The sequence below is a fragment of the Phocoena sinus genome, chromosome 9, assembly GCF_008692025.1.
Source record: "Phocoena sinus isolate mPhoSin1 chromosome 9, mPhoSin1.pri, whole genome shotgun sequence".
NCBI classification, from domain to species: Eukaryota; Metazoa; Chordata; class Mammalia; order Artiodactyla; family Phocoenidae; genus Phocoena; species Phocoena sinus.
In genome coordinates this window covers 15,082,519-15,095,147 of record NC_045771.1, presented here as the reverse complement: position 1 = coordinate 15,095,147, position 12,629 = coordinate 15,082,519, and the positions used below count along the sequence as shown (strand labels likewise).

Genomic DNA, 12,629 nt, shown 5'->3' with positions numbered 1-12,629 from the left:
AGACGTTACGATGTAGGGGAATGCATGTTAGAACTGATACGTGCGCTAAGTCAAAGCTCCACTCCTCCAGACTTCTCCCCACACAGATCCGCACTGGAGACAACTCAGCATGCTGTGGGGACTCGTCCATTTCTACCAGGCAGGAGTCAAGTGTACGACAGGTCACTCTTCTCTCCTCTGAGACTCTGAGTTGCGCGTCCCCCACCCAAAACAGAGAGCCACCCAATAGAGAGATACTTACGAGCAATTTCGCCAATGGTGCTGATAATCATGGTCTGGTAGTCGGAAGGGGCAAACACCTGGCAGTGGCAGGGGCTCTGGCTCTCCTCCGAGACCCCTACGGTCACCACTGCCTCAGACTCCGACCGCAAGCCACAGGCCAGGTCCCGCTCCAGCAGCTCCGCACTGGCCAGGATGACCCCGTAGTAGGCGAAAAGAGATGCCCAGCCTGGAAGCAAAAAAAGATGGACATTAGGAAAGGCTGTCACCAGGCCTGAAGGAGGTGTAGCACCGTGAGAGGTGGGGAGAAGTGGGGAGAGCTTCTCAGGTAGAAGGCACGGTGTAGGGAGGGGAGGGGAGTGGAAAGTGGGGACACGTTTCAAGGGGATACTAGGGGGTGCCCTTCAGTGGAGGCTGTATGGTGGGAAATGCATTTGCAAGAAAAAACAGGATGGAACTAGATGGGGGAGGACCGCTCAGGCCAGGAAGAAGTTTTGTAAGAGGCAGAACAGAACTAACACTGCGTTGAAACTGTCTCCCTCATTCTACAGCTTATGTACTGTAGCCCTGACCATAAAGAGTTAATATTAGAGAAACGTGGCTTGTGCCCAAACAGCTCATTAAGTTCCCTGAAGCAAGTTCCCATCCCAGGTGGTCCTGGGTTAGTTATGGCTACTACTTGTAGATAAGTTCGTTTTCAGCTAGCAAATAAGCAGAAGATAAGTGTGGTAAAGGAGAAATAATTGCTCACGACTCGAAGTTTTGCAGCAGCCTTGTGAGCAAGCAGAACAGAGAAATGTTATGCTTCCCTTGAAGGCCAGGTGGCTCCAGGAAGTCTGCAGCCCACCTTTAATCCTGAACCCTCCGACTTCCCCTTTTCCCTTAGCATAAAAGCAGCCTGAATTCTCTTCCAAGTTAAGACGGTTCTCTAAGAGTTTAGTCCAGGGCTTCCCTGGTGGCGCAGTGGTTGGGAGTCCGCCTGCCGATGCAGGGGATGCGGGTTCGTGCCCCCGGTCCGGGAAGATCCCACATGCCGCGGAGCGGCTGGGCCCGTGAGCCATGGCCGCTGAGCCTGCACGTCCGGAGCCTGTGCTCCACAACAGGAGAGGCCACAACAGTGAGAGGCCAGCGTACTGCAAAAAAAGAGTTTAGTCCACCATCTTCTCTGTCTGCTGGCTTTCCAAATAAAGTCGATATTACTCACCCCAACACACTGTCTCTTCTTGGCCTGCCATGTGGCAAGCAGTAGGAGCTTAGACTCCGCAACAGTTTGTTTTCTGCAGCTGCTGCCACAAGTTGGCACAGTGAGTATCTCACAGTTCTGGAGGTCAGCAGTTCAGCAGCTCTGGCTGACTTCTCTGCGCGGAGTCTCACGTGGCAGAAATGACGGTGCAGGCAGGGCTGCTCCACTTTCTGGGGAAGCATCCATCTCTAAGCTCACCCAGACGGTTGGCAGAACCCAGCTGCACGGGGGTGTAGAACTCGTGTCCATTTCCTTGCTGGCTGTTGACCAGTGGTTTTCAGCTTCTGCAGGCTTCCTTCATTCCTTGTCTGTGAAGCCAGCAACAGCAGGTCGCGTCCTTCTCATGCGCTGAAGCTCTCCTTCGACCTCACCTCGCGCTTTCTCTTCTGCTGCATCTCTGATTCCAGCTGGAGAAATTTCTCTACTTTTAAAGACTCAAGCAATAATATTGAGCTCACCTGCCTAATTCAGGATACTCTCCCTATTTTAAGGCTCATAACCTTAATTACATCTACAGTCCCTTCACATCTACATCCAAATTAGTGTTTGATTGAATCCCCAGGTGTTGGAACTCTTGGGCATCATCTTTAGAATTCTGCCTTTCGGACGCCATGAAGCTATGGAAGGTTTTTGCTTTTGCTTGATGTTTTCATACTATCTTTTGTTCTATTCTTTAATAGATATTTTTATTGAAATATAAACATAACATACAGAAAAGTTCCTATATCGAAGTCAAGAAAAAGATATTAGGAGAATTCGCTGGCAGTCCAGTGGTTAAGACCTGTGCTTTCAATACCGAGGGCCCGGGTTCGATCCTGGGTCAGGGAACTAAGATCCCACAAGCTGTGTGGCCAAAAAAAAGAAGAAAAAGAATATCAGCCTCCCAGAAGCACCCCCCATGCCTCTCTCATTTTTATAAATGGTTGTAAAGACACATGTCACGTGTAAAAGACAGATGGGGACAATCAAGGGAAATCACATGTGATCTGCATAGTGGATGATGTTGAAGTGACGATTGTTAATCTCGTTGGTGTGATTTTAGGATTGGAATCATCTAAGAAAATGTCCTCAAGTAGTTGAGACTCTTAATGAAGTATCTGGGGATGAAATGGCATGAAGTCTAGGGCCTGCTTGAAAATACTTCAGAACAGAAAAAAACAGCTGAAGTAAATATGGGTAGATATGAGTGATTGTCAGATCTGAGCAATGAGTAAATCAGGGTTCATCATGGTTTCATGTGCGTTTATAAATTCTCATAATGAAATATTTAAGAGGAAGACAATAATCACAATATCTCTCCTTGTTATGAAGGTATCTTTAATATTTTTTTGGTTTAATTTCCAAATATGAAGTATATTTTTTTTTCGGCCACACCACGCAGCTTGCAGGATCTCAGTTCCCCAACCAGGATTGAACCCAGGCCACGGCAGTGCAAGCACTGAGTCCCAAACCACTAGTCCACCGGGGAATTCCCCAAATATTAAGAGCATTTTAAAAATTAAAGAGTCTCAAGAGGAGACGCCAACCTATTTTTAGTGATTATATCTGGGAAAGGCAGATAGACACCTACTCTCCTGAATTCAAACACTACAGTTTCTGTCTTGAATCTTGATATAAATGGAACCACATAATATGTATTTTGTGTGTCTGACTTTCTTTGCTCATTATTACATTTGTAAGGTTCAGCCATGTTGAGCACAGAGCGCCAGTTTTCTCCTTTTTATTACTGTGTAGTATTCTATTTTATGAATATAACAGAATCTATCCATTATACCTGTTGATGGGCATGTGGGTTGTTCGTAGTTGGAGCTGTTACAAATAATATGATGCTATTTTATTTTACGATGCATTTCTGTTGGGTAGAAATCTAGGGGTAGAATTGTTGAGCCATAGGCTATGCATACTTCCAACTGTAGTAGAAACCTCTAAACAGTTTTCCAAAGTGGTTGTACTAATTTGAATGCCAATCAGGAGTGCAGGAAAATTCCAGTTACTTTACATCCTTCCCAACATGGTCAGTTTTTTTAATTTCATTTTTTATTTTTTTTTAAGGTTATCTTTTCAAACTTTTTTTTTTCTAATTTATTTCTGGCTACGTTGGGTCTTCGTTGCTGCATGCGGGCTTTCCCTAGTTGCAGCGAGCGGGGGCTACTCTTTGTTGCAGAACACGGGCTCTAGGTGTGTAGACTTCAGAAGTTGTCACATGCAGGCTCAGTAGCTGTGGCTCGCGGGCTCTAGAGCACAGGCTCAGTAGTTGTGTCGCACGGGCTTAGTTGCTCCTCGGCATGTGGGATCTTCCCGGACCAGGGAGAAGACCCATGTCCCCCACATTGGCAGGCAGATTCTTAACCACTGCACCCCCAGGGAAGTCCTCAGTCTTTTTAATTTTAGCCATTTGGGTGGATTTGTAATGGTGTCTCATTTGGTTTTAATTTGCATTTCCCTGGTGACTTTAAGGTTGAACATGTTTTCATATGTTTATTTGATACACATTTTTGGTCAAGTGCCTGTTCAAGTCTTTTGCCTATTTCTCTACTGGGTTGTGTATGTTTTTCTTGTTGAAAAAAAAATTATATAATAGAAATATATATTAATAATATATAGAACATGTATATATAGTTTGTTGGACATACATATTGGAAATTTCTTCTCTCAGTTGGTGGCTTACCTTTCAGGCTCTTCATGATTTCTCAGGACACAGAGTTCCTAACTTAATGTAGGCAAACTCATCAATCTTTTCCTTTAGAGTTAGCACTTTTTGCGTCCTGTTTAGAAAATCTTTGCTTACTCAAGGTCATGGCTGCATAGAGAGGACCACTGAGTCTATTCCTTTGAATTTGATTATCAGTGACCTCAAAGGATCAGTTCCTGGAATGTGGTGAGGGAAGAGACCAGGCTGCAAAAGGTTAGTACAGAGCTCATACACTCAGATGAAAAACTTAAAAGCTGTTTGTAGATGATTTGGATATTTTTTCTTTCTCTTTCTTTTTATATTGTTATTTTATATCTATTTTTTGGTTGGTGGCAGAAAGATAAAGCATTGCTGGTGTCTGCCTTGTGTTTTCTCCCCAGAGCACTCAGAAGGGATTTACTTCAGTGGGCTTTCTCCCACTGAAATGCTTGTTTATTTAAACCTAGCTTTGAAATAATACCATTCTTACCATATGACCCAGATCTGTAATGTGGTCCGTAAATATTTAGCATCCAATAGGTCTGTAAATCTTCCTCTTTTTTCCTGGGGTAGTGAAAGGGGGAGACAGAATAGATTTAGTGGGTTAAGGACAGGCAAAGGTGACTCTAATATTTTAGATCACAGAAAACAAGAACAACGTGGGAATCTGGTAGGGTGAGATAGCCACTCAGCTCCCCGGATACCCCTCACATAAATACTGCTTTTAACACATTCGTCTCAGCCAATCAGTCTTTGCATACTTTTTGTTATCATTGTCAAGTACCAAAACTCATTGAATTTAAGATTCTAACCCTTTCACTCTTCCTCTTCTCACCAGTGCTGGCGAGAGGTGGGGTGGAGTATGGAAAATAGGAGTATACATGAAAAGCAACTATAAAACTGATGGGAGAATCTTTTAACATTAAGATGAAAAAACCTAACATTAAAAAAGAGTGTGAGGGGCTTCCCTGGTGGCGCAGTGGTTGAGAGACTGCCTGCCGATGCAGGGGACACGGGTTCGTGCCCCGGTCCGGGAGGATCCCACATGCCGCGGAGCGGCTGGGCCCATGAGCCATGGCCACTGAGCCTGCGCGTCCGGAGCCTGTGCTCCGCAACGGGAGAGGCCGCAACAGTGAGGCCTGCGTACCGCAAAAAAAATAAATAAATAAATAAAAAAGAGTGTGAGGCTTGTGCAAAAAACAAGCAGCCTGAATTTGAATAGAGGATACAGTGCCCAATTTCTCTGTGTGTCATCAGGGTAATTTGTAAAAGTTCTTGTCCATAGTCAGTGCCTATTAAGTATGTTTGGATCAAAATAAGTAAGGATGGGTTATAGATGATTGGGCAGTAATGGATTTTTACGTAAAGCTAGGAATGCTTGGGGGCTGGAGGAGGTGCTCAGTTGAAAACCAACTATTCTTTTCTCACAAATTGACCTGGGATTACAGGCCCCCTCTAGGGAGTCCAGAAGTGTGGTCTGGGGAGTCCTGGATTTTATTGTCACCGAAAGAGCTCTCAGAGAACTTAGAGGTCTTTTGCCCCATACACCACCGCCCGCCCCCTGCCCCCAACTTTCAGGCTCAGTTCCTGGATTTCATTGTGGGTGGACTTGAGCAACTGACACTCCACTTTCATCTGCTTTCCGTATCGGGGCTCTGGTTACTCATCTTTGGAAAAAACCTCTGATCTAGCCCTATCCTCCCATTTTCAACACAGAATATATGGCCCAGAGTGGGTAAGTGACCTGCCAAGATCACACAGCCGTTTGGAGGCAGAGCCAGTCTGGACTCCCAGTTTCCCATGCACCAGTCCTGAGTCCTGCCCATCTGCCTCTCTGCCATGTCCCCTGGGTTTAGATGTGACTGCAGTCCCCTTACCGCCCCAAGTGTCATTGGAGAGTCATGTCATTATAAAATATATACCTTTTATCCTAATAAGTCATTTGGTTCTGAACCTTTGGCTGCAATCCAATGGGTGGACTTATTCACCTCCTGCATGGTGTGACCCGTCCTCAGACAGCCCCCAAAGCCTTTCATCTCAGCGTCTTGGGAGTGAAGCTGCAGAGGCTCCACTGCCCACAGCATCTTGCCCAGCCTCCTCTGCATGGCACTCTGACGGCCACCAATGGACCAAACTCACTGTGCATTCCCACCTTTGGCCTCACACTGTTCCTCCTGCCATCAGTGGCCTTCTTCCTCCCCTGAGGCTGCCTCTCCTTTCAGTGCGCAGTGACTGCCCCCCTTCTCTCTGGGGGTGGCTCCCACCAGCTTATGGTCACCTCTCTGCTCGGATCCTACGCACTCTGCTCCCTGGTCCACTCACCTGGCTCTAAGCATCGGGGCTCTGTTTTGTGACTGATTCTTTCCTACGTGCGTCTCATCTCTCTAACCAGATTTAAAAGCCCTGAAGGCAGAGTCTCTTGTTTATAGCTCTGTATCCACAGGGCCTTGCTCTATAGACCACCATGGAGAAGAACAAGATCATCTAATGGGCATGATGGATGGAGGCAGCAAGGTGAAGTCAAGAGAAGTAAAGTGGGAGGAAGAAGGGAGGAGGAGAAAGGGGCAGGATGTACAGTGAGAGGGAGGAGGGAGGAAGAATGTCGAGGGACGGCTGAGCATATAGAGAGGCTGGAGGAGGGAGGGCGGTTCTTATGAGAATTGTGTTGCTCCAAATTCATATGTTGAAGTCCTAACCCTCAGAGTGGGGCTGTATTTGGAGATGGGGTCTTTAAAGAGGTCACTGGGGAATTCCCTGGTGGCCCAGTGGTTAGGACGTGGCGCTTTCACTGCCGGAGCCTGGGTTGGATCCCTGGTCAGGGAGATTAAGATCCTGCAAGCTGCATGGTGCAGCCAAAAAAAAAAAAAAACAAAAGAGAGAGGTAACTGAGCTAAAATGAGGTCATTAGGGTGGACTGTAATCCAATTATGACTGATGTTCTTATGAAAGAGGAGATTAAAACACAGACACACACAGAGGGAAGATGATGTGAAGACACAGGGAGAAGATGGACATCTAAAAGGCAAGGGAAGGGACCTCAGAAGAAATCAGCTCTGTAACACCTTGACCTTGGATTTCTAGCCTCCAGAATTGTGAGAAAATTAATCTCTGTTGTTTAAGCCACCCAGTGTGTGCTATTTTGTTATGGCAGCCCAGGTGAACTAATACACAGTGGCAGAGGGAAGGTGGGGGATGAGGGATGGGGGATAGGAGGGTGGAGAGGGACGGAAAAGGAGGAGGAAAAAAAGGAAAGAGGAGAGAAGTAACCTCGGTGCTCTTCAGTCCTGGAACAACTACTGGTTCAAAGTAAAAAATACGCATCAAAAATGGTTGAATTGGACGCTCATGATCATTCAACTGTCCATGGTTTTGAGTTAATTGTCTCTGCTAAGATTTTTTTCTCTCTCTGCAACAAAGTTTATTTTTTATATATTGACAATCAAAATTTCATAGCCACTTAAAGATTATGTGCCACGGGCTTCCCTGGTGGCGCAGTGGTTGGGAGTCCGCCTGCCGATGCAGGGGACGCGGGTTCGTGCCCCAGTCTGGGAAGATCCCACATGCCGCGGAGCGGCTGGGCCCGTGAGCCATGGCTGCTGAGCCTGCGCGTCCGGAGCCTGTCCTCCGCAACGGGAGAGGCCACAACAGTGAGAGGCCCGCGTAACGCATAAAAAAAAAAAAAAAAAAAAAAAAGATTATGTGCCAGTCTCTTCAAAGCATAATCACTTCCTTCATTTAATCATTGTTGCCTAGCAACTAATTAGTCTTCCCACCATGCTTTGCAAGATAAGATGTAACTGTCAGTATCTTGGTAGGAAGGTGGGGGTTATCTGATACTGCCTACTAGTAGGGTCCTGACCTCTGAACCACAAGGGCTTATATCCAAACTCCAGAAAATAAATTAGAATAACAGAATCATCCTTAATTCTTTGGAAGAAAGCTTGAGTTTCTTTTTTTTTGGCCACACCATAGAGCACATGGGATCTTAGTTCCCCAGTCAGGGATTGAACCCGTGCCCCCTGCAGTGGAAGCACAGGAATCCTAACCACTGGACCGCCAGGGAGCTTCCCAAAAGTTTGAGTTTCTTATTTCCCAATTAGGTTTTGAGGCATGTGTAATAATTAGGGGAAACACTCCACAAAGCAAAGTGAGAATACCTTACCAAACTACAATTGTGAGTGTGGGGAAGTTTGGGACATTTAATCCTCATTTTCACATTATTATTGAGCACACTCTATCTCACACTTAACACGTCCAGCAGCAGGCCAGGTGGCAGTGGGATTACAGTGTTTTTTGTCATCAGTGATGTCCTGGGAAACCAGTCAGAAACACCCAGAAAAGCCTACCTCTCACTTGTGTGTAGGACACTTAAGAACTGTACATTTGGATATCACCTGTCCTGCTGTTGCCACATAATCCCTGACAGAGTCAGATTTGGGGAGGTGGGTGGGAAGAGCTGTTGCCGCTCTGGACCCGGCTCAGGCATGGAGCAAGAGCTGGGTCAAGAAGAGGCTCTGCCATAAAGTGTACAGCCACTATGGAAAACAGTATGGCTATTCCTCAGAAGATTAAACATAGAACTGCTGTGCGATCCAGCAATCCCACCTCTGGGTAAATATCCAGAGGAAATGAAAATAGGATCTCAAAGAGATCTTCACGCCCACTTCACTTCAAGTTGTTCTAGAAAAATAAGACTGAGAAAATAGCTTGGAAGATTCTGAAAAAGAACTTTTACAAGGGGTAAGTACCTTACTAAATATGAAAATTGTATTATACTATAATTAAGAGTGCTATATTAGACCAACAATTAACCTGTATCCTTTTCCCAAAAATATAAAATGCTCTATTTATTATATAATAAATCTCATATATATTTGAATCTACAAACCTATCAATTAGAACATATATTCAACAATAGATTCAAATATATAGAGGGTGGATTATTCAGTAAAAATACATAAGTGCAACTGGTTAGCTATTTGGATGTGACAAAGCTAGATCTGTATCATGCTTCTTTTTTTTTTTTTTTTTTTTTTTTTTTGCGGTACGCAGGCCTCTCACTGTTGTGGGCCCTCTCCCGTTGCGGAGCACAGGCTCTGGACACACAGGCTCAGTGGCCATGGCTCACGGGCCCAGCTGCTCCGTGGCATGTGGGATCTTCCCGGACCGGGGCACGAACCCGTGTCCCCTGCATCAGCAGGCGGACTCTCAAGCACTACGCCACCAGGGAAGCCCTATCATGCTTCTTATATCCAATTAAACCGACATAGATCCAACATTTAACATATTAAATGTGAAACCAAATTAACCCAACAAAAAGGAGAGGGATACAAGAACGTGGTTGTAAAAATTAAGTTTGACACTAATAAGAAAGTAATAAAACATTAATAAATCTAAATAGATACTGACTTTAAAATAATGTCTAATTCAGGACAACTTATGAACAATATGAAATTAAAATACCAGGCAAAAATTGATTTGGAAGATGAGATGGGCAAATCAGAATGAACATGTTTAAGGTTCTTGTATTGTTCCGAAGGCAGATAAAGATACCAAATGACATTAGCTGTTGTAGGCGCACATTTTCACTATTTAAGGGCTGTAATAAAAGAAACAGAATGCGTAAATTCCAAGCAGTAGAAGGAAGTATGGGGTAGGGGTTGGCGAGTGGAGCAAACTGAATCAATCTAATAGAAGGAGAAAGGAGAAGAAAGCAGAAAAGGAAAGACACAGTTAAGAAGCAATAGAAAATGAACGACAGAGGTAAGTGCAAGTATGCCAGTAATCACAATAGATACAAATGGATCAAACTCATTATTAAAAGATACAGACTCTCAGATTGAATGAAAAACAAGATCAGCTATTTACTTCTAAGAAATATGTTTAAAGCAAAGCAACATAAACAAGCTAAAATGAAGAGCTAGAAAAAGGTACACCAGGAAAACATTAACCCAAACCAGTTCTGACATATTAGTATGAAAGAAAATAAAATTTAAGGCCCAAAGCATTACAAAGAAATATTTCAGGTAGTCAGATCAATCCACACACTGAATAAGTCAATCTTATGCTAGGATGCAGCAAGATAGCCTCAAACTATATGGAGTAAACTGTCAGGCTTATAAGGAGAAACTAACAAAACCATCGTCTTATTGAAAAACTGTTAGCTGAACCTGGCAAAATCTAGAACAGGTATTCAGATATTTACATGGCATAATTATATTGAATATAACAATATATATGCTCAATGAGAACACATGTTCTTCTTAAGCACACATGGACTATTAATAAAAAGTCACTATGTAGAGAACAAAAGAAGTCTCAACAAATTCCAAATAATTGATAACATGCTCTGGTCAAAATGCAATTAAATTAGAAACAAAGAATAAAAAAATCATTAACAAATAAGTCATTGGCTAAAGAGAAACTCATAGCAGTTACAAAATAGAAATAAAATTACTCTGTAACAAAACTTGCTGAATGCAACTAAATGGTTTATTAAAAATCAAAAAGACTGAAAATAAATGAGCTAAATACTGAACTCAAGAAGCTAGAAGAACATAAAAAGCCAAAGAAGTAAACAAAAGAAGGGTGTAGAAATTAATGAGACCACCAAAACAACCATAAAGAGAAAAACAACAGAAACAAAAAAGCCCTCATTCTTTGAAGTTTAATAAAACAGACAAACCTCTAGTAAGAGGACCACAGAAAAAAGAAGGCACAAATAAACAATACTAAAAGTGAAAAAGAAGACATACACAGTAGATATTTGAAACAAAAGGGAACACTGGGAATAATTTTATACCAATAAATTGGAAAACCCAGATGAACTGGGCAATTTTCTAAAATATATATTACCAAAATTGACTCAATCAAGAGTATTAAACTAAGTAGGCATTAACATTTACACAAACTGAATGATAGTTTTAGAACTCCTCTTTGTGATACCCCCAATTATTCTGTTACCACGCACCTTAAAATAAATATTAGGGATAAACAACTTTACAGATAAGTTTTACCAAACATTCCAAGAGGTTAATTCCTATCTCACATAAACTGTCTTGGAGATCGCAGGACAGAGCTGGAAAGCTCTTCCAGGAGCCTGTGACTGACCTGCCTGCAGATGGGTGAAGTGGGTGGTCTGGGCTGGTGAGAGAAATGATTGCAGATTGACCTTGACAGTCCTGGAACCAACAGAATTTAAATGCCAAATTTTATTTTAAAAAATCATTTAATAAGGTTTATACGTTTGATATCAATAAGACAAGGCCAATACAAGGAACATAAAATTATAAAACAATCTCTCCCCTATAAACAGTGGGGCTAAATCATGAGACTAGCTCTGCAAGGTGTTATTATTTCCATTTCATTGATGAGAAAAGTGATGGTAGGCAGTCAGAATGGCCATCATTAAAAAGTCTACAAATAATAAATGCTGGAGAGGGTGTGGAGAAAAGGGAACCCTCCTACACTGTTGATGGGAATGTAAATTGATGCAGCCACTAAGGAGAATAGTATGGAGGTTCCTCAAAAAACTAAAAATAGAGTTGCCATATAATCCAACAATCCCACTCCTGGGCATATACCCAGACAAAACTATAATTCAAAAAGATACCTGCACCCCAGTGTTCATTGCAGCACTATTCACAATTGCTAAGACATGGAAACAACCTAAATGTCCATCAACAGATGAATGGATAAAGAAGATGTGGTATATATATACAATGGATTACTACTCAGCCGTTAAAAAGAATGAAATAATGCCATTTGCAGCAACATGGATAGGCCTAGAGCTTATCATACTAAGTGAAGTAAGTCAGACAGAGAAAGACATATATCATATGATATCACTTATATGTGGAATCTAAAATATGACACAAATGAACTTATCTATGAAGAAAAACAAATTCACAAATATAGAGAACAGACTTGTGGTTGCCAAGCATGGGGGGCGGGGCAGGGGGAGGGAAGGAGTGGGAGTGTGGGATTAGCAGATGCAAACTGTTATATACAGGATGGATAAACAACAAGGTCCTACAGTATAGCACACGGAACTATATTCAATATCCTGTGATAAACCATAATGGAAAAGAATTATGGAAAAGAATATATATATATGTATAACAGAGTCACTTTGCTGTACAGCACAGATGAAACACAACATTGTAAGTCAACTGTACTTCGATAAATTTTTTTTTAAAAAGTGGTAGTAGGTAACAGCGCTACCTGGCTCATGGTGGAGCTGGATTTAGTATCAGTTCCCTCTGCTCTTTTCCGCACTGGAGGGATCGGTTGCCCTTCCCTCTAGCCTTCCACCACTAAGGGGATTTCTGGCGACCCCTGGTTGGGGGAGAAGAACTCACCAGGATAGGCTCCACGAGCTTCCCCTCCAGCACGACTGAGCGGTTCATCTTGGCGATGCGCTCCAGTGTAACCAGGGCAGCCTGAGTGTTCCCGGTAGAGACACTGAACCGAGCAGATTCAGGAATAAACTGGGCA

General features: G+C 43.1%; 1 protein-coding gene across 1 annotated transcript in view; it reads right to left on the bottom strand.

The window, feature by feature from the left end:
* Window positions 1-12,629, bottom strand: part of SVOPL (SVOP like) — a 64,918-nt gene that overhangs the window by 35,801 nt on the left and 16,488 nt on the right. The window contains 4 exon segments of the mRNA XM_032643990.1: window positions 242-434; window positions 436-448; window positions 4,624-4,697; window positions 12,494-12,622. Coding sequence (XP_032499881.1) covers window positions 242-434; window positions 436-448; window positions 4,624-4,697; window positions 12,494-12,622 — 409 coding nt within the window.